This window comes from Panthera uncia, chromosome C2, assembly GCF_023721935.1.
Source record: "Panthera uncia isolate 11264 chromosome C2, Puncia_PCG_1.0, whole genome shotgun sequence".
Lineage (NCBI taxonomy): Eukaryota > Metazoa > Chordata > Mammalia > Carnivora > Felidae > Panthera > Panthera uncia.
In genome coordinates this window covers 11,185,177-11,206,415 of record NC_064810.1, presented here as the reverse complement: position 1 = coordinate 11,206,415, position 21,239 = coordinate 11,185,177, and the positions used below count along the sequence as shown (strand labels likewise).

At 43.1% G+C, this 21,239-nt stretch overlaps 1 protein-coding gene across 2 annotated transcripts in view; it reads right to left on the bottom strand.

Moving 5' to 3' along the window:
* Positions 1-13,047: 13,047 nt before the first annotated feature.
* Positions 13,048-21,239, bottom strand: part of GART (phosphoribosylglycinamide formyltransferase, phosphoribosylglycinamide synthetase, phosphoribosylaminoimidazole synthetase) — a 31,415-nt gene continuing 23,223 nt past the window's right edge. For both annotated transcript variants that reach the window (XM_049629275.1, XM_049629273.1), the window contains exons 15-22: positions 20,136-20,387; positions 19,734-19,886; positions 18,679-18,885; positions 17,494-17,631; positions 15,410-15,540; positions 15,001-15,142; positions 13,897-14,012; positions 13,048-13,802 (exon numbers count right to left, since the gene is read on the bottom strand). In XM_049629275.1, the coding sequence (XP_049485232.1) occupies positions 13,614-13,802; positions 13,897-14,012; positions 15,001-15,142; positions 15,410-15,540; positions 17,494-17,631; positions 18,679-18,885; positions 19,734-19,886; positions 20,136-20,387 (1,328 nt within the window). In that variant the 3' untranslated portion in view covers positions 13,048-13,613. The remainder of the gene's footprint in view (positions 13,803-13,896; positions 14,013-15,000; positions 15,143-15,409; positions 15,541-17,493; positions 17,632-18,678; positions 18,886-19,733; positions 19,887-20,135; positions 20,388-21,239) is intronic.

The window sequence follows — 21,239 nt, the reverse complement described above, 5'->3', positions numbered from 1 at the left end:
AGATAATATAATAATTTGCTACCTTTCATGTAGTTGCACTGAAAAATATTCAAATATTGATGCAGAGGGATTTCCATATAAGCAAACAGTGAACATAAAGAGTTCCTGGGGCATTGGGGCACCTGGGTGGCTCAGTCAGTTAAGCGTCCGACTTTGGCTTAGTTCATGATCCCACGGTTCGTGGGTTCGAGCCCCCTGCGTTAGACCCTGTGCTGACAGCTCAGAGCCCGGAGCCTGCTTCGGATTCTGTGTCTCCCTCTCTCTCTGCCCCTCTCCCGCTCATGATCTGTCTCTCAAAAATAAATAAACGTTAAAAAAAATTTTTTAAGAGTTCCTGGGGCACCTGGGTGTCTTAGTGCGTTAAGCGTCTGACTTAGGCTCAGGTCATGATCTCACTGTTTGTGAGTTCAAGACCCGCATCAGGCTCTGTGCTGACAGCTCAGAGCCTGGAGTCTCCTCCAGAATCTCTGTCTCCCTCTCTCTCTGCCCTTCCCTGCTTGCACTCTTGTCTTCTCTCTCTCTCTCTCTCTCTCAAAAATGAGTAAACGTTAAAAAAAATTTTTTTAAAGTTCCTGTTTCTACAAGTGTTAACTTTCTAGCAACATCTTAAACAGCATAAAAGGGGAAAAAAGCATAAACACAGCTTTAAAAACTACTCGCATTTGTAGAGTACTTTGCATTTTTCAAAACATTTATCGCAAGTCTCATTTTGATGTTTGCATTTTAGAAGTTACTGTACTTTAGCATCAAATAGTTAAGTGACTTTTGTAAGTTACTAGAACCTTAAGTCCATTTCTGTCTTTCAAGAGGGTCAGTTTCATAGTGTGATTCTGTGCTTGTAGAAGGTGAATTGGAGTTGACTGAGTTATCCATTAGGAACACTTTGCAGCTGCAAAATGCAAACTAGCTAACTGACCTGGGGAATTATTTTTCTCATGTGTAAGAAATGTGGAGGTAGGCAGTTTTCTGGTATTGGTTCATCTACAAAGAGTTGCCACATTTGCTTTACCATTCTCTCTCTTTCTCCAAATATATACTTTTTTTCCTAAATCATTTGAAAGCATTTGAAAATTATATAATTCAATACTTTACCGAGTATTGAGCATTCATTTCCTCAAAACAGCATTTCCTTACATTACCATAGCACTGTTATCAATTTGGCAGATTTAATATAGATATGATATTTAATGTAGTTACTATTCCACTTTCAGCAATTGCCCTCATGATGTCCCTCAGAGCAACACATACACTTTGAAGTCAGCAGGTCAAATGAGTAATAAACCAGAGCTTTCTTGTTCAGTTTAGGTATGGGCAGAAAGAGTCAACCATTTGAAAATATGGTTCTTTTCCTGTTAAAAAGATGGCTCCCTACTCTGCAGTCAGCATTCCTAGCGATTATAAGGTGTGGTCAAAAGATCAAATTCAGGGGGCGCCTGGGTGGCTTGGTCTTAAGGTTAAGCATCCGACTTCGGCTCAGGTCATGATCTCACGGTCCGTGAGTTCGAGCCCCGCGTCGGGCTCCGTGCTGACCGCTCAGAGCCTGGAGCCTATTTCAGATTCTGTGTCTCCCTCTCTCTCTGCCCCTCCCCTGTTCATGCTCTGTCTCTCTCTGTCTCAAAAATAAATAAACGTTAAAAAAAAAAATTAAAAAAAAAAGATCAGAATCTGATCCAAACACACAAATTGACTAGCTTTTTTTTTTTAAGATTTTATTTTATTTTACTTATTATTTTTTTTAGTGGGCTCCACCCCCAATATGGGGCTCAAACTCATGACTTCTGAGATCAAAAGTTGCATGCTCTACTGACTGAACCAGCTAGGTGCTGTTTAAAGATTTAATTTTTTAAAAATATTCTCTATACCCAATGTGGGGCTTGAACTCACAACCCTGAGATCAAGAGTCACATGCTCTTCTGAAAGGCTCCCTTGACTGGCATTTTTTTTAAAGTTTATTTGAGAGAGAGAGCAGCATGAGTGGGGGGGGCGGGCGGTGCGGAGAGAGGGGGATAGAGAGAATCCCAAGCAGGCTCCATGCCATCAGCAGATGGACCCTGACTTAGGGCTCGATCCCATGAACTGTGAGATCATGACCTGAGCCAAAATCAAGAGTCAGATGCTTAACTGACTGAGCCACCCAGGCACCCTTGACTGGCATTTTTAATGTGATGATCCTGTTACCTTGCTTAATTAAACTATAGACTTATTTATTTATAATTTTTTAATGTTTATTTTTGACAGAGAGAGCAAGAGAACGTGCAAAGGAGGGGCAGAGAGGGGGGACAGGGAATCTGAAGCAGGCTCTGCATTGACAGCCCCCCAAGTGCACGGCTCGAACCCACGAACCATGAGGTCATGTGTCATGACCTGAGCTGAAGTCGGATGTTCAACTGACTGAGCCATGCAGGCTCCCCTGAAGTATAGACTTTTAAAAACACGTTCATTGTTAAAAACACATATAACGTTGTTAACCATTTTAAGGTTATATCATGATTAAAATCAACATGCTTGAACCTCTATCATTTTCCACAAAATACAATTATTATCTCATGTTTGTCAGCTAGGATGTAGTATAATCTTACATAAAGACCGGTTTTATTTATTCATTTATGTAATTATTATCTTTTTTAATGATTACTTTTAAGAGAGAACGCGTGAGAGTGGGGGAGTGGGAGAGAGAGAGGGAGTCAGAGAATCTGAAGCAGGTTCTGTGCTGCTGGCAAAGCCCGATGTGGGGCTTGAACCCATGAATTGTGAGATCATGACCTGAGCCGAAGTCAGATGCTCAACCGACTGAGCCACCCTGGCGCCCAAAGGACTGGTTTTAAATGAATGTATGTTGGATTCGATGTCCGTGCATTTCCTCGTTTAGAACATCTTTTTTCATGATTCTATTCTTTCACAATATAGTTGAGCATTTTAAAAACAAATGTCCCAGGGCACCTGGATGCCTCAGTCGGTGAAGCGTCCGACTTTGGCTCAGGTCATGATCTCCCGGTTCGTGGATTTGAGCCCCACGTTGGGCTCTGTGCTGACAGCTCAGAGCCTGGAGCCTGCTTCCGATTCTGTGTCTCCCTCTCTCTCTGCCCCTCCCCCACTCACGCTCCGTTTTCTCTGTCTCTCAAAAATAAATAAATGTTAAAAAAAAAATTAATTACATATACAGAGGAGAGCAGACAGCAAGAATTTAGTTGGCACACCAAAACCTAATCATTAATTGTACTGCCAAGTGGGTAGAAAATAGAGTGATATTTTTCAAAGTTGTTAAAAACTGAATTTCCTTACATTATAGTTATATTAAATATTCACTGAGCTCCTGTGGGAGGCGGGGCGCTACAACAGAGGCCTCTTCTCTCTGTTCTCTCAGATGGGTTTTTTTTTTCCTTCTCTTTTGTTTGCTGGTTCCATGAGAACTGCAAAGAGGTCGATGTCTTGCCAGCAAGTTGCCATAGTAACCAAAAATCACACTTCCCTCAAGATTGATTTATGGTTCAGTCTGCATCCTAAAACCTCAGGTCCAATGATGTTTGCGGATGGTAACGTCTGGAGCTACAGTTCCTAGAACCACCATGAAGATGCCTTCCTCTCCAGGTGCCATCATTTGTTTGATGTAGAGTGCCGGCTTTTTTTTTTTTTTTTTTGAGTTTATTTATTTATTTAGAGAGAAGGTAAGCATGGCTGTGTGCGTGCGCTTGTGGGGGAAGGCCAGAGAAAGAGGGAGAGAGAGAGAGAGAGAGAGAATCCCAAGCAGGCTCTGCATTGTCAGCACAGAGCCTAATGTGGGGCTCGAACCCACAAACCATGAGATCATGACCTGAGCTGAAATCAAGAGTCAGATGCTTAATCGACTGAGCCACCGGGCGCCCCTAGAGTGTCAGCTTTTAAAGAAAGAAGGCAGTGGGGTAACTTATGTAATGTGACAACACTCTACAGTCTGGGAGGGGGATGCAGTGAGGGAAAGGTACTGTGGAAAAGAGAAGATTCGCATTCTTTTGGGTATTTCCTCCTTTTTCCTCTTCCCAGCTAGGAAAACCACTTGTCAGGGTCTCCTGTGTGGGCTACATGCGGGGGCTGTGGCACTTTGCTCATGGTAAACTGCCCTCCACCACCCCGGATGTCTGATTTTCATTTTTGGTGTGGAATTCATGTGATGATTTCTTGTTACTTGAGCCTGAATCATCTGCGTTCAGTGCGGATCTACAGCACTCTCTGTTCCTTGGAATTCTGAATATTGCGCATACCTGCCGCTAACCACAGGCCAGGAGTGGGGAAAACAGATGCGCACCTGCCGTCTGGGAACCAGCGTTTGAATTGGTTCTAACCCGTCTTGCATTTACTCAGTGTGTTTAGTGAAATCCCTGCTTTACAGCAGATGTACCATGTGCTTTTCTTGCCCCTCGGAATTTGTTTCCAGCTTCATTGAGGTAGAATTGACAAAGAAAAATTGTATATTTTTAAGGTGTACAATTTGATACTCTGATATAGGTATATATGGTGACATAATCACCACCCTCAAGCTAATTAATCAAGTTAATTAACATATCCATCACCTCACATAGTTACCTTCTTTTTTTTTTTGATGAAAACACTTGAGATCTACTCCCCTAGCAAATTTCAGGTATGCAATACAGAATTGTTCACTACAGTCAGTCTAGGTGTTTCGATAAGTTAAAAAGACCAGTACGTGGAGGGTTTGCCTCCTTTCACTGCTTACCAGTTGTCAAAGATTTGAGCAACAAGACTCTAATAAACACATTAAAACTGTCACACAACACTATTTGCTAGAGAATCATTCAAGATGCTTTATAGAAAGAATAGGTTTTAAAGCAAATCTGATTCCTAAACAGCTTTGTCATGGGATGTAAGGCTGCTTCCATTCAAAAAGCTCACTCTCTGGGATGTCCCTGAGTGACCTTTTCATCTTAGGGCTTGTCCAGAGACATCTCAGGCTCTGGCGAGGTGATGCTGGCTCATTTGGTCCGTGCTGTTCTCAGAAATGAGCATGTAAATCCAGTTTGTTACCCAAACTCCTTTTTGAAGATGCCTTTCTTGATTAAATAAATAACATTTCTTGTATTAAATGAAATTGAAGAATCATATAATTTCTGTTCCTTACTTGACAGCGAGGTTGTGGGGGATATCCACAGTGAGTGAGTGGTTCTGTCCTTCTTCTTAGGAAATACATGTTGAAATATTTATGGATAAAGGGATATGATGTCTGCAAATTACTCTCCAATGATTTAGAAATAAACACATGTACAGAGCAAGGGAGAAAGAGAGCAAACAATAAGCCACATGGACTGAAATGTTCGTTGGAGAAAATGGGTAAGGTTTATTTGGAGGGTTTTTGTATTTTTGCAACTGTTCTATAAGTGTTAGTCATTTTTAATTCTTTAAAAAGAATGTATTTGTGGGGTGCCTGGGTGGCTCAGTCGGTTGAGTGTCTGACTCTTGATCTCGGCTCAGGTCATGATCTCATGGCCGTGGGATTGAACCCTGCCGTGGGGTCTGTGCTGACGGTGGGGAGCCTGCTTGGAATTCTCCCCCTCTCCCTCTGCCCCTCATTTGTGCGCATGCGCACATGCTTTTGGTCTCTCTCAAATAAATTAAAAAAAAAAAAAAGTAAGTGAGCAATCAGGTCGTGGAAAGACGTGGAAGAACCTGAAATGCACATTGTTAAGTGACAAAAGCCAATCTGAAAAGGTTACATATTCTATGATTCCAACTATATAAACCTATAGAAATAGTTTTAAGAGATCAGCGGATTAAAAAAAACAGGCAAATGACTTGAATAGACATTTCTCCAAAGAAGGTGTACAAGTGGCCAACAGGTCACTTGTATGCAGGGAAGCTCAACACCACTGATCGTTAGGGAAATGCAAATCAAAACCACAGTGAGACAGCATAACACATCCACGAGGGTGGCTGCTATCAGACAAAACAAAACAGAAAATAACAAGTGATGGTGAAGATGTGGAGAAACAGAAACCCTAGTGAAAATATAAAAAGGTGGAGGCATTTTTGATTGTCGCAACTGGGAATTGTTCCTGGCACCTAGTGGTTGGAGGCCGCGGATGCTACTCAACATTTCACAAGACAAGGATTATCTGGCAAAGAATTCTCTGGCCCAGAATGTCACTAGTGCTATTTCAGGGGCCCTGCTGTGGACTATTCTTTCTCTCCTTTCTCCTTTCCACGTATTTCTCCCTAGATCTATTACGGTTCAGACAAGGAAGAGCAGGATGTTGGAATAAAAGAGACCATGGAAATCTAATCTTAGCCTTCTGAAAGAGAAAACGGTGACATGCCCAAGGCCACATGGTTTGTGGCAGATTTTTCTGCCAGTCTAAATCTGCAGATGGTCTAAATCTGCAGATTCAATCTGCACAGTTAATGCAGAACTTTTTCTGTAGCCCTCCCTATCCAGAGGGCAAACATGATTACGTGCTACAAAAGGGAAAGAAAGTGCTAGAGTATTTGCATGTTGGCTTGGCGTATAGCTTTCTAAAATAACAATCTCAGGGGCACCTGGGTGGCTCAGTCAGTTAAGTGTCCAACTCTCGGTTTCGGCTTAGGTCATGATCTCGCGGTTTCGTGGGTTTGAGCCCCGAGTATGGACTCTGCTGGCAGCAGGGAGCCTGCTGGGGATTTTCTCTCTTTCCCTCTCTCTCTCTGCCCCTCCCCTGCTCATGCTGTCTCTGTGTCTCTCAAAATAAATAAAGTAAAAAAATAAAATAAGATAACAATCTTAGTTTCAGGAGGAATTTGTTTCAAATTGTAGTTAGTAGCGCCAGAACTCTGTTAAGTCATTATTAGATTTTAAGTTAAAATAGGGCCATTGGGGGGTGCCCTCTAATGCAATCTGATTGTTGTCCTTGTAAGAGGAGGAAATCTGGATACGCAGAGGGACACCGGGAATGCATGTGTGCAAAGGAAAGACTATGTGAGGACACAGTGAGAAGGCGGCCTCAGAAACCCTGATCTTGAACTTCCAGCCTCCAGAACCTCAAGAGAGTAAAGCCCCAGTCTGTGGCATTTTGTTACAGCAGCCTAAGCTGACTAACATACGGGCCTCATACGTTGGCTCAGTGGACTCCAGGAATTTGTGTTCTCCAAACTGTTTCCTCCCAGATGGAAAACTCTAAAAGCAAGTAGAGGCTTAAGTGCCCTCAGTTCCCTGTTGCTGGATGCCCGTGTCCTGCAGGTTGAGCTTTGGGCCGCTGCGACCTCTTCCTTACCTCCTCCACCCGGGGCTGTCATCCCACCTTGGATGTTGGCATTTTGGCGGGGCACACTTGGGCCCCCAGAGCCTCCTGTGCCAGGGAACAGATTTAAGGTGCTGGGCTCTCTGGCTTGCCGAAAGGTGCGTGATGGGGTGGTGGTAGCTATTTCTCTCTACTTGGCCTCGAAGAGAAAAGAGCCAGAAGCTCGATCCCTGCTCCTGGAGACACCCTTCTCCTAGGCTGGAGGTGCCCCTCTCTCCTGGGCCCCCAACTGCACTGTTTGTTCATTTTCAGGCTCCTTTGCGGACCTCTCGCTTGATTGCTAAGGGTGTTAGGGCTGCGGAGCTCTGTGAGTTCTGTGTTTTGATTCCCTAAATTGTCTACACACTCAGTTGCAGGCCTGAGCTTGGTCTCTAAGCTGATGACTAAGGTGTGAAGTCCCACCGGCCTCTGAAGGATAGTCCCTCATTTTGTAAAAGAAAGGCACACCTTGCCGGTGTCCTGAATCTTACTAGGGTGCTGTAAACACCCTCAGGGCACCAAAGGCACACTTGAAAAGGCTGATTTGAGGGAAAAAAAGGAAAAGGCCGGGGTGCCTGGGTGGCTCAGTTGGTTAAGCATCCGACTTCCGCTCAGGTCACGATCTCATGGCTTTGTGGGTTCAAGCCCCCCATCGGGCTCTGTGCTGTCAGATTGGAACCTGGATCCTGCTCTGAATTCTGTGTCTCCCTCTCTCTTTCTCTGCCTCTCCCCCACTCATGCTCTGTCTCTGTCTCTCTCTCTCAAAAATAAACATTAAAAAAAAAAATGAAGAAAAGGCTGATTTGCTGTGGATGTTAAGAAAGCAAAATAAATCCTTTATAAAACTGGGAGGTTTTCAATACTTGGCTTTCAACAAAAGTGAAGGAGGACTTAATAGCTTTGTCACCTGAATATTTAATTTGAAATAATTTTTGGAGGGGCGCCAGGGTGGCTCAGTGGATTAAATGACTTTGGCTCAGGTCACAATCTCACGGTTCGTGAGTTAGAGCCCTGCGTCAGGCTCTGTGCTGACAGCTCAGGGCCTGGAGCCCGAAGCTTGCTTCAGATTCTGTGTCTCTCTCTCTGCCCCTCCCCGACTTGCGCTGTCTCTCTCTCTCTCTCTCCTTCAAAAAAAAGTAAACAGTAAAAAAATTAAAAAGTAAAATGATTTTAGTGATCTTGTTTTGTTTTTGCATCTAACCGAAGCAGTCAAGGGATTGAGTGATATTGCTATAACAAAACTAATTTTTCCTGTAAATGTTTGGAGTTTAGTAGTACAGAACAATTTTAAATGCAGTCTGGGGGTGCCTGGGTGGCTTAGTCGGTTAAGCGTCTGACTCTGATTTTGGCTAAGGTCATGATCTCACAGTTAGTGGGATCAAACCCTGAGTCAGCTCTGGGCTGACAGCACGGAGCCCGCTTGGGATTCTCTCCCTCCCTCTCTCTCTGCCCCTCCCTTGCTATCGCGCATGTGCGCTCACTCGCTCTCTCTCAAAATAAATAAACTTGAAGAAAATAAAATACAGTTAGACTCTGAGTGTCCACAAATACTTCAATTCATGAAACTTTTTTTTTAATTTATTTTTTTAAATGTTTAGTTTTGAGAGAGACAGAGAGAGGTGGGGGAAGGAGCAGAGAGACAGGGAGACAGACGATCCAAAGTGGAGCTCTTTGCTGAGAGCAGACAGCCCGACGCGGGGCTTCAGCTCACAAACCAGGAGATCATGACCTGAGCCGAAGTTGGACGCTTAACTGATGGAGCCACCCAGGTGCCCAGTTCCTGAACCTTTTTAAAAAAATGAAATCGATTGGGAATATTGAAATCTTCATGCCTTTATTGCAATGCTCAGAATACAGGTGGGGCTCAGGAGTTAGCATTTGTAGTAAGTATACTCCCAAGAATTATCAGGTTAACAGATGGGGGATTGAGGATTAGGATTGTGGTTCAGATAGACAGTCTTTAATACGATATCTGTCACAAAGCATGGATGTCTTATCTGATTTCATTGAAGTGACTTCATATTTTGAATGGGAAGTATTTTAAATGTGTGATGCATTGTATAACATCAGATTAAATGTAATCTTGATGTATTTCCAAAACTGAATTAATAAGTTGTATCTTTGTTTTGAGAAACTGTTTTATGGGGATATAATTCATATGCCACACAATTCACCCATTTAAACTGTACATTTCAGTGGCTTAAAATATGCCCATGGGGTCATGCAACCATCTCCACAATCAATTCTAGAACATTCTCATTACCTAACAGAAACCTTGCACCCTTTAGACATCACCCTTAAAATACATCTATCCCCACAGCCATGGGCAGCTACTAATCTATTCTGTGTCTGTATGGATTTGCCTGTTCTGGACATTCTATGTCAATAGAATTATAAATGTAGTCTTATGTGACTGGATCCTTTCATTTAGCATGCTTTAAAAAAATTTGTTAATGTTTATTTATTTTTGAGAGAGAGAGACAGAGTGCAAGCGGGGAAGGAGCAGAGAGAGAGGGAGACACAGAATCCAAAGCAGGCTCCAGGCTCTGAGCTGTCAGCCCAGAGCCCGACGCGGGGCTCCAACCCACGAAGCGTGAGATCATGACCTGAGCTGGTCAGATGCTTAACTGACTCAGCCACCCAGATGCCCTCACTTAGCATATTTCAAGGTTCATCCATGTTGTAGTATGTATCTTGTTTCCTTTAATGACGGTAATACCCCATTGTATGGGTAGACCACATTTTCTTTATTGACTCACTAGCTGATGGACATTCTAATTGTTCCTACTTATGAATTTAAAAATATTAACAGTTGGTTCCGGATAAAGGAAAATGGCCTTGTGTTGTAAATAAAAGGCTGACGTGGCTTGTGAAAGAATGGCTATCAGAGACTATCTCTTAAACCGTAGTGGAGGAGGCAAAATTTATGTATTACAGAGATCATTGGTAAAAAGCAGCTCAGGGAGACAAGCCAAGGGGAACCGTTGGCGTTAACAGTAACATGAACTTAAAAATAACTGGGATTTTATTCATCTTCCTGAAATACCTGCAGCCACACCTGTCACGTGAACTGAGGAGCTGGACGCTTGTCCCGTGGGGGCTGCTGTGCTTGGGAATCCCTTTGCCCTGTGCAGGGCGACCTCCACTGTGGGAGAGGGAGGCAGTTTCACACTTTCTGACAGCCCAAGGCCATATTCCAGTTCTCCGTGGCCCCTGGCTGTGAGAGCAGGGTGGGCCACCTAACTGTGGCCAGTTGGATGATCCTGCCTGGGACTTTAAGCCTGGATGAGTGACCCCGAGGCACAGGCAGGCAGAGTGCATTTTGGTTGTAGGGGGCACAGCAGGTGGGAGTGCCCACCGGAAGTGGGGCCCCGGGGAACCTGGTGGGACCATGGCAGCAGTGTCCTTGACAAAAATCCTCCTGGGGCATGGGGCAAGATTTTGGCTGTGGTTCTATCCCCTCAGCAGGAGCGAGAATAGGCAAGGGAACTGTGATAAAAAAAAAAAAAAAAAAAAGAAAAGAACTACCAGCTGTACCAGTTACTAAACTTTGTTGTGATTAAATACTGTTGTACTTGAGTTACTTAAGAAGTTTGTATAGTAGTTAAAAAGTAAAAAATTAGAGAAGAGACCATGAAATTTCTCTCAGAAATTGTAACACCCTTTGGCTCACTCGTTTTGGAGTGCACACTTAAATCCTTTGACTATTATGGATTCACAGTTGGGCACCGCCCATCCCCCTAATCTTGCTACCTGAACACAAGGTGTGACCGAGGGCTGATGTTTTATTCCTCTGTATACAAATAGAAAGAGACATCCAGGGGCGCCTGGGTGGCGCAGTTGGTTAAGCGTCCGACTTCAGCCAGGTCACGATCTCGCGGTCCGTGAGTTCGAGCCCCGCGTCAGGCTCTGGGCTGACGGCTCAGAGCCTGGAGCCTGTTTCCGATTCTGTGTCTCCCTCTCTCTCTGCCCCTCCCCCGTTCATGCTCTGTCTCTCTCTGTCCCAAAAATAAATAAAAAAAAAAAAAAAAAAAAAAAAGAAAGAGACATCCATAATACAAATGTCCATATTTATTACAATAAAATATTGACCTGTTTTCACTTTTGCACTGAACTTTTCATAACTTAAATGACCTTTTCTCTACCATTATAAACTAATGGCTACTTATGTACTCATCATGTCCAAATAATATTCAGCTTATCCCAAATAAGACCATAGGACACCCTTTAAGCGGGCTCCCTTGTTCTTTCAGAATCCTCATTTTCAAATACTTTCTGTTTTCTGGCAACCAGACACAATTTGATTCTTCTTCTGCCAAAATAGGAAATCAATAACCTTACATGGAATTCACGTTCCTTTCAGTTGAAATTAGTATCAGAGTAAGGGCTAAAAAATTTTATTTCTAAAGTCATAAGCTTACATTGATTTTTCCTTAAAAAAATTTTTTTTTTTTTTTAGCATTTATTTATTTTTGAGAGTGAGCAAGCACAAGCTGGGAAGGGGCAGAGAGAGAGGGAGACTGAGGATCTGAAGCAGGCTCCTTGCTGTCAGTGCAGAACCCAATGTGGGGCTCGATCCCATGAACTGTGAGATCGTGACCTGAGACGAAACCAAGCGTCAGCTGCTCAATGGACTGAGCCACCCAGGCGCCCCTACGTTGGTTTTTCTAGATTACATGCTGGTGCTATCAGCATGGTACTACTTTCATTACTGTTTGTGATTTTATCCACCAATAACATTTTCTTCTATATCTTTCAACTTTCTCTAAACTCCACAGGACAATGTTGGGCATATATGTCTTAGGTACTTAATAATGTTGAGTGACCTCTCCAAAATAAATGCATCGTTTTTACAGCAAAGGGACCTGTGTGAAGTGAGGAGGCTGAACCTCCAGTTTGATGGCCGTTGCTGACTGCAGTCAGTAAGGGTGACATCATTGGCTGGCTGCCTGGGCCTGGGGAAACCTACTTGTACCAGAGGCAGTGATTAGCATCTGTTGGTGAAGGTGCCACTCCTCTTAACCCCCTACTCTTTCTTTTTCTTTTCGTAAGGCTAGGATTTACATCTGTATAAAAGGACTCTTTAGCCATTAGAAGTTGAGTTTAAACTCCGAGGGAAGATTTGAACACGGCCTCCAGGTATCCTTCCTGTAAGGTGCACTCTGGGCAGGCAGAGCTTAGGCCACATCACCTTGAAAGCTGCTCAGTAGTCCAAGGATGGCTGGCTACCTCTGGGCTGGGTGGCCAGTCCTTATTCATTCTGCTACGGGAGAAATGTGGTCCCAAGCTTGGTGTCATGTACATGTGCCTATTAGGTCAGCTCAGATTTCCCAGCTCTAGAACTGCATAGCCAGATGGAAAATGAATGGCCGGAGTGGGAACACATGCAGTGCCTTTATACTCTTTACTAGTCCGGGTGGAGTGCCTTCCATCTGCCCTCACTGCTCCCAAACAGTACCTACAGTTCCAAAATTCTACGTCCCCATTCTCAATTTGTGCTCGAGATGTATTTGCTGAAAGAACAGTAACTTACGACAGCTTCTATAACTGGGAGAAGTATAAAATGAATGCTGACCATGGAGTGCCTACTCTGGGCCAAGTGTTTTCGGCATTGCACACGTATTAATTATCAAAACCATAGGACAGGCATGTGCCTACTTCAGTAGATGGGGAAACAGAGAGTAACATGTCTAAGTCCTATGTTTTGAATCAAGACGCCAACAAAACTCTAACCTTCTAGTATTTACAGAAGTATGGATGTTTGTAACCCATAATTGTGAAGCTAAAATCTGGGTATTACAGAAACTGTCAATAACTAGGATGTTTAATGATATTTCAAAGCACAAAGTACACCATCCCTCAGAAGTGGGAGTTACACACACATTTTATGACACTACATTATGATCAGCGTAATTAGAGTAGATCAGTCTCAATTCAAACCAGTACAGATATACAATATGGGGAAGAGATATTAACTTAATAGCCTTGTTGGTTAACTCTTCAAAAACTAGAGAACATATAACTACAAAAAATGGAGGTGGTATTTGTCAGAAAAAGAAGAGAGACTAAAAGTTTTGGTATCTTGTTTGGCTGAAAGTAAAAGGGATTCTGAACGACCAGCTTAATTATGATCAAGAAGGTCCGGAACAGGTAAACCCTAAAAGACCGCTGGAGGTGACACACGTATGCCCCAGACATGCTGCACCAGGCTTGTTTTCAACGAATCTCTGTTCATTAAAAAAAAAAAAAAAGGCCAGAGGCGCGGGTGAGGAATTCTTTTTTAGCAGTTGTTCTTCTGGGCTGAGTCCATGATAATGCAGATAGCCAGACTTCTTTCAGAACTGGCTCTAGCCCCGAACGGGGGAGACTTCACTACTCTGTGACCCAACGAATCTTGCCATTTTCTCCAAGCTGTACAGTTCCACTGGCTACCAGCTGGAGGGCTGCGGGAAATAGTTTGTGCTCTGCTAATTTCACTCTTTCAGACAGAGTTGTAATGGTGTCGCCCCTCTTCACTGGAACAGCTTCTTGTAAGATAATCTGTCCAGCATCTACATCTTCCTGGGGAAGGGAAGCAAAAGTTTTGAACATTACTTTCTAGCCGGTACAGTTTACATACAGACAGTAATGATGTTTTGGTAGGAGACATACTCACAGCTACAAAGTGCACAGTACACCCAGTGACTGTGACCCCGGCTTCTAGGACTTGCTCATGTGCATTTGAACCCTTAAAAGACGGCAGCAAGGATGGATGGATGTTGAGCATTTTCCCTGGAAATTAATGAAACCACAGTGGTCAGAACTTAAAGATCCTATGTATGTTACCAAAGGAATACATGTTTTCCTGTCTAGAATGAGGGGTCAGTAGGAACAGGATTTCTCTGGGATGGGTGTTTCTTTGCGAAAGACAGAAATGAAGGAAAGGGAAATCTAGCTTCTCATCCAAGAGGTCCCGGGGGCAGCAAGTTCTTGCCTCTTGCACAACTGAAGATCCACCCAGGGACTCTGAATAGGTGCCTGCAGTGACTGAAAGTCGGATGGGATGGGTCAACTCCGGATCGTAGAGCTCGAGGAAGATTCGGCTTGTCGCTGACACACAGGAGATTCCTGCACAGCATCTGCGTGCTTAACTTCTAACCATGAAGTGGCACGTCCGCCAGCCAGATGCTAGGTTAGTTCTGTGAGCATTATGTCACCAGAGGCACTGCCAATTTTGTATTCTGTCTAACCACATTCACTTAAGAAAAACTCTTTGGAGAGAGAATACATTTATTGCCCAAATGTAGGCACAAAAAAGGACACTTGGACGTAGTCAAAATGTTAGTGGAAAAGGCAATGACATAAAGTGTGTTTTCCAGAAACAACGCCTTCCCTGCCATGTCTGGCAGTGGTCTACACTCCCTAAGAATGGACTCTTCATTTTGGGATATAGGGAATCGCTTTCCTTTGCTTCTCAGCAAGTAAAAATGTCTCTTCTGAGTATTTATCTAGAAGATGAAATATTAGTAATGTGAGTAACCTAAGCTGTATTAGAAAAAGTGATAGTTACAGCAGGCCAAAGAAAACTGATAAAAAGAGCAGGAAAATAAAAAGTCATTGGGTCATTCATTCTTTGAGCAGAGGCAAAGGAAATTAAATTATGACCTGTGTTAAAACGGCCCAGTAAATATTTCACAATTGGGATTGTTTGGGAAGCTAGCCACCCTGTAGTTTGTTTTCATTTGATTTCTCAATGTGGTGTCAAATAATTTTTGCTTACCATTCCATTTTCTGACAAAGGGGCCAGATAAAATTCTCATGAATCCTGCAAGACAGACTATGTCTGTGGAGAACTCTTCAAGGACTTGGTCAATTGCAGTGTCAAATTCTACACGACTTTTATATAATTTATGATTGATTACCTGTAATAGAAGAAGATAAGCAAAATCTTTTTAAATGAATTACCAAAAATAATTTAAAACTCAACCTTTACGTGGACCATACTTCACTTCTTTCTGATGAAGACGTGCCTGATGGAAAGAATTAAGGAATGGGGAGGACGGTGTTGAAAGGCACACACCGTGATCCAGAAAGCCAAAGAACAAGCTGTCCTACAGACGAAGTCCTGTGGGGGCGGGTTAGGAGTTGAAATACAGTCTACAGGAAAGATACTTTTCAAAGTAACTCACTCTGGTGGGAATTCCGGCTCTTTCTGCTTTATCTAAGCCAGCCACTGCAGCTTTGTTGGAGATAACAACAACAATGTGTGCACAGCTACTTGGCTCCCTAGTATTGTCTATGAGGGCTTGGAGGTTTGATCCTGAAAAAGAAAAACACAAGTAAGCTGACATTTCTTAAAAGAGGTTATGCACCGTTCTGAATAATGCAATGGTCAAGATTTCCAAATAAATGTCTCAGAAAAGACTGGCAAAATACATGAGGTTTTAAAATTCCCTTTCTTTTGGGATAATGGATCAATAATAGCTTATGGAAGCACAGGCACTCTTGGTTTTAGGATATGTAATTGCTCCTGCAAAATAACACCTTATGATCTAGCAGAGTAATAAAAATAGTATAACATTTTAAAAACTGATGAGGTTGGGGCGCCTGGGTGGCTCAGTCGGTTAAGCGGCCAACTTCGGCTCAGGTCATGATCTTGTGGTCCGTGAGTTCGAGCCCCGCATCGGGCTCTGTGCTGACAGCTCGGAGCCTGGAGCCTGTTTCGGATTCTGTGTCTCCCTTTCTCTGACCCTCCCCCGTTCATGCTCTCTCTCTGTCTCAAAAATAAATAAATGTTAAAAAAAAATAATAAATAAAATAAAATAAATAAAAACTGATGAGGAATAAGCTGCTTAATTAAGCAAGAAAAAAATCCTCTTTTTTTAAAGATTTTATTTTTTTTAAATGTTTATTTTTGGGGTGCCTGTGTGGCTCAGTGGGTTGAGCGTCCAACTTCGGCTCAGGTCATGATCTCGCAGTCTGTGAGTTCGAGCCCCACGTCGGGCTCCGTGCTAAGAGCTCGGAGCCTGGAGCCTGCTTCGGAGTCTGTGTCTCCCTCCCTCTCTGCCCCTCCCCTGCTCAGGCTCTGTATCTCTCTCTCTGTGAAAAATAAAACAAACATTAAAAAATAAAAAAAAATAAAAAGTTTATTTTTGAGAGGGAGAATGCACGAGTGAGCGAGGGGCAAAGAGAGGAGACAAAGAATCCGGAGCAGGTTCGGCGCTGCCAGTGGAGAGCCTAACACAGGGCTCGAACTCAGGAACTGTGAGATCATGACCTGAGCCAAAGCTGGATGGTTAACCAACTGAGCCACTTAGGCGCCCCAAAGATTTTACTTTTTTAAGTAATCTCTAGATCCAGTGTGGGGCTTGAATTTATAACCCAGAGATCAAGAGCTGCATGCTCTACCGATGGAGCCAGCCAGGCACCCAGAAAAATCAAGCCTCTTAAGAAGAAACCACTATGGCCTTTACAACAGTTTCTTTGCGTTACCATCAACTTGGGCCTAAAGTATACTGAAACCTTAAACTGGACTTGGAAAGCAATTACATTTCCGGGAACGTATCCTAAAGAAATAATCAGATATGCACTTAAAAATGCATATTTATAAAAATGTTCATAGCAATGCTGCTTATTAAAGTGGGAAAAATAAACATGCTATATATCCATCTGAGAGAATACAGTGCTCTTATTACTTCACCCCTCTGTCTACAACAGTCAAACATAAATTTCACCTTATTACTATTAAATTAAAAAAATTAAAAAAAAAAAACCCTCAGAAGTTTGCTGGAGGGGTTGTGGGTGGGGAGATGGGCTAAATGAGCAAGGGGCATTAAGGAAGACACTTGCTGGGGTGAGCACTGGGCATTATACACATGAGACAGGTCACTGGAATCTACTCCTGAAATCATTACTGTACTATGTGCTAACTTGGATGTAAATTAGAAAATAAATAATAAAAATCATAAAAAACAAGCAAACAAACAAATCTCAGCTGTTGTAACTTTTCAACTACAGAGCTACAGTACAAAAGAAGTTGGATTTTCTATCTTTTCCAGTTCCTTTTTCTTCAATCATCTTCGTGATACCCTCTACTCTTCCTTTAGGCGTCTCAAATGCCTGAGAAAAGTGTAAAGACTGAGGATACAGAAAAATAATAGCCCTTAATGACTCCCTGCCCCATTCTACTGAGAATGTCCTCACGATCTGAAGGAGGTTTTTTTTTTGAGGGGGGGGGGCGCGGGCAGGAGGAAGGAAGGAGGGCACATCTCACCTGTTCCAGATATTAAGACAGCCACTCTTGCCTTTTTTGGTTGGACAGAGAAATGATTTTTCAGAGTGCCATTCTCCAATACTGATCCATTTGCTTGCATGGTTTCAATCAGATGCTTGACTTTCACACGAGGAGAACCTTCATTTCAAACACACCCAGTAAATAAGAATAGAACAACAGTGAATTAACAGTAATGGAAAGAAAAGTATTTTATGAAAACTGAAAATGCTTTATTCTGCAAATAAGATATGCATGGACTAAAATGAAGAATAGGCTTGTATTACTTAAAGTTACTCACTCACAAAAACTTCCTGAAAGAGAACATGTATTAATTACCTACTTCCAACTAAAAGCTATGGCGTGTCACTGCCTCCTGACCTCAGGGTAGGCATGTAACCCAAGCAAGGCCATTCAAAGATTTGATACAGGATGTTGAGGAAGAGAGGGCCTCTTTCCTAATGCAACGTGAGCTCAAGGATGTGGGCTCAAGAGATCTTTCCGGCATTTGGAGAACTGGCCTGAAAAGGAACCTACACAATAAAGGGATGAAAGGCAGATACGACATCGCCAGCAAGTACTGGCGTCTCTGTCAGCTCATCTGAGTGGCTTTTCTGCCACTCTGTCAATTTCTAGTACGTCTGACAGAGTCCTGTGTATACACGGCACTTGTCAGGGCGCCCGCTTCACCGGCGAGCTGAGCCGAGTCACAAAGCACAGCCTGAGACAAGGTCTCGCATGTGGGCATAGGACTTAGAAGATGACCTCAGGAAACCAGAGTGAAGATCTGGGAAGAATGATCTGGAAAGCCAGCGTAAGAGTGTGTTACTAAACTGGTCGCCACTGGGGGCAACTGGGGCTTGACTTCCCCTGGGACCTCAAAGGCACCGTGAAGACTCTGCCTCAGAACTGCTCCCTTCTTCTGTCCCTAAAGTGGGGATTTCTTCACTCCACTGGTTAAGGGTTGTCTTCTGGGCTATAGTTGTGCATATGTGACCACCACACAAGGTGTCGGCACCCTAGGGCAGGAGGGAAGAGGTGTGTGGTGTTACTAGCTTCTGTCCTGTCGCAGCTGTGTGAACACGGGTGCCGTACAATGGCTGTAATAAAACGTGGGCAGGAGCTCGAGGCAGGGGAGTGGCATTTCAGGTTACATACCTAAGAGCAACTAAAGAAGGAGCGATTTACCTTCAGGACACGCAACCACCTTGCCAATCACCCAGGCTTCTTCGCTGTGCTGCTTGATATCCCTCAGAATCTGCTCTGTCCTATCCTTTGACACCACGAGGACGGCCCCAACCCCACAGTTAAATGTTCTGGCCATCTCTTCCTCAGAGAGGTGTCCTTCTTGCTGTAACCACGAGAAGATCCTGGGGATCCTCCAGGTCTGGGCATCTGAAAACAGGCAAGATATGTTTCATGAACCTATTATCTCACACAACGTATAACGTATGCATATATACAAAGCTGTGAATTTTTGGGGGGATCCATCTGTACCTCAGATATCCACAGCATTTTTGCTGACACACTTGGCCAATATTCACAATTAAGTGAATATTGGTTTTGTGCTGCATTAACTATGTTTTTAGGAATCCCCTAATGGATTAATTGTATTCCAGTAAATACAGTAAATCCCAGTAAAGGTTTGTGAACGTTTAGTTGGGTCTTAGCAATGACCAAAATGCACCCTAAGTATGATGCAAAACTAGGCGGCTTATGTTACAGATTTAGAGGAATGTGTACACTATTTAAAAGAAGTTATGCTATATAAAAAGTTAAAATCAAAACCTTGTCCTGCATATTTACTTTAAAATTTAGACTTAGGTCTGCTATAATACAAGAAAAATCTCTAATAAAAGTTTATTTTTATTCTTTTTTTTTATTTGAGAGAGGGAGAGAGGGATATATATATATAGAGAGAGGGAGACAGCACACGTTTGTCCATGAGCAGGTGAGGCACGGAGAGACAGAATCCCAAGCAGGCTCCACACTATCAGCTCAGAGCCTAATGTAGGGCTCGATCCACCCCCCCCCCCCCCCCCCCCCGGTAGCATTTCATCTATATGTCAATTACATGCAAGGATTTTATGCCTTATAAACATGGTTAATAAAGCAAACAGAAGTAGAAAGGTCAGCCCTATTTTTTCTGAGAAACCCTAACAGTTAAGAATTTAATTTTCTTGCATAATGGAGTTTTCCTCCAAATGGTTTTCTGAACAAAAAGTTCCTTGTACCAATCTTACCTAAATCCACTCCAAATTTCTCAGGAAGGACTCTGGGGATGTTTTCTAGCAATCCTCCACCAGTAATATGGGCAAAGACCTTGACATGTCCTGAACGTAGGACAGGTAATAGCGAATGGCTGTAGATTCTCGTTGGAGTCAGAAGTAAGTCCCCTGTGTATTAGAGAGAGAAGACAAAAACTTAGCCTATGAATGTAAAACCAAATCATATATAAAAAACAATTCTGAAATACAGAATGATTTGACCCTGCACAGACACACCAGGTTTTACAATAAGGTCCCAACAGTAAACTCACAGGACAAGGTAATTTATTCCATTCTAATTTACTAAGGAAAGACTAACCCATTAAGTGGTTGCTCAGACATTTCCAAACAGGAGAGTTGAAACCTGAGTGCTTTTACCTAAGGTCTGGTCACCACAGCCATCAGGTGCTGGAGAGGAGTACTGGAGGGAAGATTTTGCTACAATTTTCCTCACAAGGCTAAATCCATTGCTGTGAAGACCAGATGAAGCTATTCCAATAACAACATCCCCTTCGGTGATTCTTTCCAGGTGAGGGAGTTTCTGATCCCGCTCCATGGCACCGACGGCAAAACCGGCCAGGTCATACTCTCCAGGAGGATACATGTCAGGCATTTCTGCAGTTTCACCTCCTGGAGGAAGATACACCAAGAACAAAGAAATCACATCGTATTTATAAACCTGTCTAGGAAGTAGTGACACCAGCTTTTTTTTTTTTTTTTTTTTTTACTTGAGAGAGCGAGAGTGTGCACAAACATGAGAGCCAGGGAGAGGGGCAGAGAGAGACAGAGAGAGGGAGGAGGGGAGGGGGAGAGAGAGGGAGGGAGAGTATCCCAAGCAGGCTCCAGGCTCAGCACTCAGCATATAGCCTGATGCAGGGCTCGATCTTACGACCCTAGGATCATGACCTGAGTCGAAATCAAGAGCTGGACTCAAACGACTGAGCCACCCAGGTGCCCCTCTTTTAAGTTTATTTAAGTAATCTCTACGCCCAACATGGGGCCTGAACTCATGACCCGAAATCAAGAATCATGTGCTTTTACAAGTGAGCCAGCCAGGTGCCCCCTGCTCTTAATATGAACAATTAAACATGTGGCTATATTTCACAAATGTTCAAAAAAAAGTATGTATTCTATTAGCTGCCTAACAATTTTCAACCAAGTACAATTTTAAGGCAAACCGCTAAATTCCCATGAGGGAGAAGTGTAGCTTCCCAACAGCATGACATTCAAAGGATGAATGCTTGGTTGAACATGATGTCATTCCTATGGCAAGTTTAGAAATGCTTTCACCTGTATTCGATCTTTATAATCACTCTACATTCCAGATGATAGTATAAGCTTAGAGAAGTGACGTACTCAGGCCTAAATCCAAATGCCCTGGCCTAGAAAGTACAGTTCACTTTTGTGATCATACGTAAAGACAGGGTCTAGGCAGGCAGACTCCAAGTTATAAACGTTCTTTTTTTTTTTCTTTTCTATGCA